This window comes from Prosopis cineraria, unplaced genomic scaffold (genome assembly GCF_029017545.1).
Source record: "Prosopis cineraria cultivar Desert tree isolate PC_DT_omini unplaced genomic scaffold, ASM2901754v1 PC8, whole genome shotgun sequence".
In the NCBI taxonomy this organism is placed as follows: Eukaryota; Viridiplantae; Streptophyta; class Magnoliopsida; order Fabales; family Fabaceae; genus Prosopis; species Prosopis cineraria.
The window spans coordinates 33,899,651-33,902,612 of NW_026555339.1; the positions used below are offsets into that span (position 1 = coordinate 33,899,651).

At 34.7% G+C, this 2,962-nt stretch overlaps 1 protein-coding gene across 1 annotated transcript; it reads left to right on the forward strand.

The window, feature by feature from the left end:
- Positions 1–326: 326 nt before the first annotated feature.
- LOC129317554 (uncharacterized) lies at positions 327–1,715 on the forward strand. Its single transcript, XM_054961866.1, has 3 exons — positions 327–412; positions 719–1,040; positions 1,248–1,715. The coding sequence occupies exons 1-3, from the start codon at positions 327–329 to the stop codon at positions 1,713–1,715; spliced, it is 876 nt and encodes a 291-aa protein (XP_054817841.1).
- Positions 1,716–2,962: the final 1,247 nt, after the last annotated feature.

Here is a 2,962-nt window from a genome sequence, read left to right on the forward strand (position 1 = left end):
TGAAGTCCAGCATGCAATAAGTAAATCAAGTGCAAACTCAACCTCCCTTGTGTTAAACAAAGGTTGTACCTTCTTAACAACATTGTGGCTCTCAAATGCACATATCGGATATCTGTTCGTTAAGGTATTCTTCCTAAGAAGTAGTTGGAATTTTTTAAGGGAGGAATCAATATAATTTTCAAGGAAATTGAGGCTTTGAAGCTACTCAAAATACATATTTTGGTGGCTAGAAAAATGATGGCAATTTGAGATATGGAGGTCAAAATTCCAATTTTGCCCATAACTATTCTATTCAACCTCAAGAAGAAGCATCTTAGTCAAGACAAATGGTGCCTATTCAAGATTCTTCTCTTGATGGTAAATTGGAGCAAATGCTTAAGGTGCTTGCCACTCAAGGAGATAATCCTAACAAGTAACTTCCCTTAATGAATTCAAATCTTGATAGTAAAATTTCATTGATTGCAAATGAGATGGAGAGTATAAAGCTAAAACAAAACAATTTAGAGTCTTAAGTGCAACAAAGTTTCAATTCTCATAGTGATAAAGAATCTCAATCAAGTGGTAAGCTTCCTGCCTAATCTATGATAAATCCAAAATCTTTGTGTGCTATTGAGTTGAGATGTGGCAAAACACTACAAGATCTAAATCTACCTTCATATGATAACAAGGTTGATGTAAGGAGATGTCCTAAAGAGGCATGTACTTAACCTTTCCTAAGTGAGACAAGTGATGAAGAGGTGGATGAGGAGATAGTGTATGAGCAACATTCATCTAAAATTGATGAGAAAAAGGGTAAAGGAGTTGGAAATTCTTTAGATCTTGAAAATGAAAATGTAGCTGAGGTAAAGCAAGGAGAAAAGAATGAAAACAATGAGGAAGAGGGGAAGACTGAGGCTACATTAGAGAATGAAGATGGAAAAGAAGTGAAAAAGCCTAAAGAGATTTGGCATCTTCCCATTAAGACAAGGGTTATTAAGGAAGGGGATCCAATTCCAATTGACGTTCATTTTCCAAGTAGATTTCAAGTTTCTAAGGCTTTGGTAAATAGTAATGTTGATCAAGATATCTTTAACTTGCTCAGCAAGCTTGAAGTGAATATATCCTTGCTTGACATTATTAAAGGATTTCCTAAGTAGGCTAAATTTTTAAAGGAGTTGTGCACCAATAAAAGAAAATTCAAGCCTCCTTCTAAAGTCAAAAGAGGTGCAAGTGTATCTTTAATCTTTAAGCCTCAATTACCTGTTAAGTGCAAAGATCCAAGCTCCTTCACAATCCCTTGTCAAATTGGGACTATTCATATTATCGATGCTTTGCTGGACTTGGGACATGCCATAAATGTGATGCTAAGTCAAATATTTTCCTCTTTATACTTGGGAGAGCTTCAATCAACAAATGTAATTCTCCAATTGGCCAACAAGTCTATAAGGAAGCCTAAAGGGGTAGTTGAAGACATATTGGTCAAGGTCAAGGACCTTGTATTCCTCATGGATTTTTACACCCTGGACATGGCACATGATAACATGGATAGAGCACTTATTCTTAGGAGGCCCTTCATGCAAACTACTAACACAATCTTCAACATGAAAGAGAGCAAAATTATAATGGAATTTGGTGGTAAAATCATTGAGTTCAATATGCATGATGCTTTGAATAAGGATTTTGTTGATTGCTCCTTGTTGGGTGTTAAAATGATTGATGCTATGAAACATGGTTAGGTTGATAGCCTTATTTTACCGTCTTGGGTGAATTTGAAGAGTCTTGATCCTTGTCTAGACTTGCTTGCATGTTCTTATAATAATGATGATATTTGTGCCAATTGTTTGCATGAAATGGATTTGTCTTATAGATATGTCTATACCATGATAAGTAATGTAGATATGCATGTTGTTGATGATAGAAGTCACCATCTAGAGTGTGAAACACCTTATCTTAGAGCTGTCATGTATAAGGATAATGGTGTTTTTGCATTACCAAATGATATGATTTCTAGTTCTTGCTTTTATGCATCATCTCTTATTTCTTATTCACATAATCTATAAGATGGATCACATTGCAACTCTAAAATTTCACATGTTAATTCAATTTTTAGTATTTCTGATATACCAAAGTCCTACATACATACTTCTAGTGGCTCTAGTTCACTAACTTTTGAGGATAAGTATGGGGGTGCCATCTATAACATCCTGGTTTTCTAATCCTGCAATTAGCTATTAAGTAGGGGTAAATTAGTAATTAGTAAATGATTAGAAATTTGGATGGTTGTTTGATAATTTGACTCCTTGGGATGTTGCATGGACAAATATGGGTGAAAGAATCATATTTCAAGATGAAGCATGTGCACATGGTGAGGATTTCCCTAATTGTGCCTTACGCTGTGGCACATGGTATAGAAAATGACCTAATATATGCATGTCTAGCTCGTGATTTCAAAAAGGAAAGAGAGGGAAGCATGAAAGGGAGTAGAGATGAAGGCTTTAGCTGATAGGGCATGGTTTCTAAAGCCAGGGAAGGCATCTCTAACTAGTAACTTATTGAGTACGCTTCATATAGCTTTTACCTTCAATTCTACTATAATTTTTCTTAGTATAAGTTATATAGAAATTGAATTGAGAAAATTTATGGGGTTTGTTTCTTACCCTATAATAATAAACAGGTTTTTTAAAGTTAAATTAAAGCTCTGTAACTGGTTTGGAGTTGAATGATAGAGCTTTGAGCCTATAAGCTTGATTTAGCCCTAAATCAAAGGGAAATAGGGGTGAAAATTTAAAGTGAAATGAGATTGTTAAGAGTAATAGAAGTGGCAATTAAGTGGTGATGGATCCAAATGGGATAAGTAGAAGTAAATGAATGGTTAGTTATAGTTTAGACTAGTAAATAAGTGTTTTTAGTCAATTAGGTCAATTGACTAATGGTACCAATTGTATGTAGATTGGAGTATCCCACGAGTAAGTTATGGGAAGAA

What these genes read in the sequence shown, in the direction of transcription:
- LOC129317554 (XM_054961866.1), top strand. Translation starts at nt 327, where the DNA reads ATGGTGCCTATTCAAGATTCTTCTCTTGATGGTAAATTGGAGCAAATG. An exon ending in CAAGGAGATAATCCTAACAA is followed by an intron (nt 413 to 718) that starts GTAACTTCCCTT and finishes ACCTTTCCTAAG; the next exon opens with TGAGACAAGTGATGAAGAGG. An exon ending in TTCAAGTTTCTAAGGCTTTG is followed by an intron (nt 1,041 to 1,247) that starts GTAAATAGTAAT and finishes TTACCTGTTAAG; the next exon opens with TGCAAAGATCCAAGCTCCTT.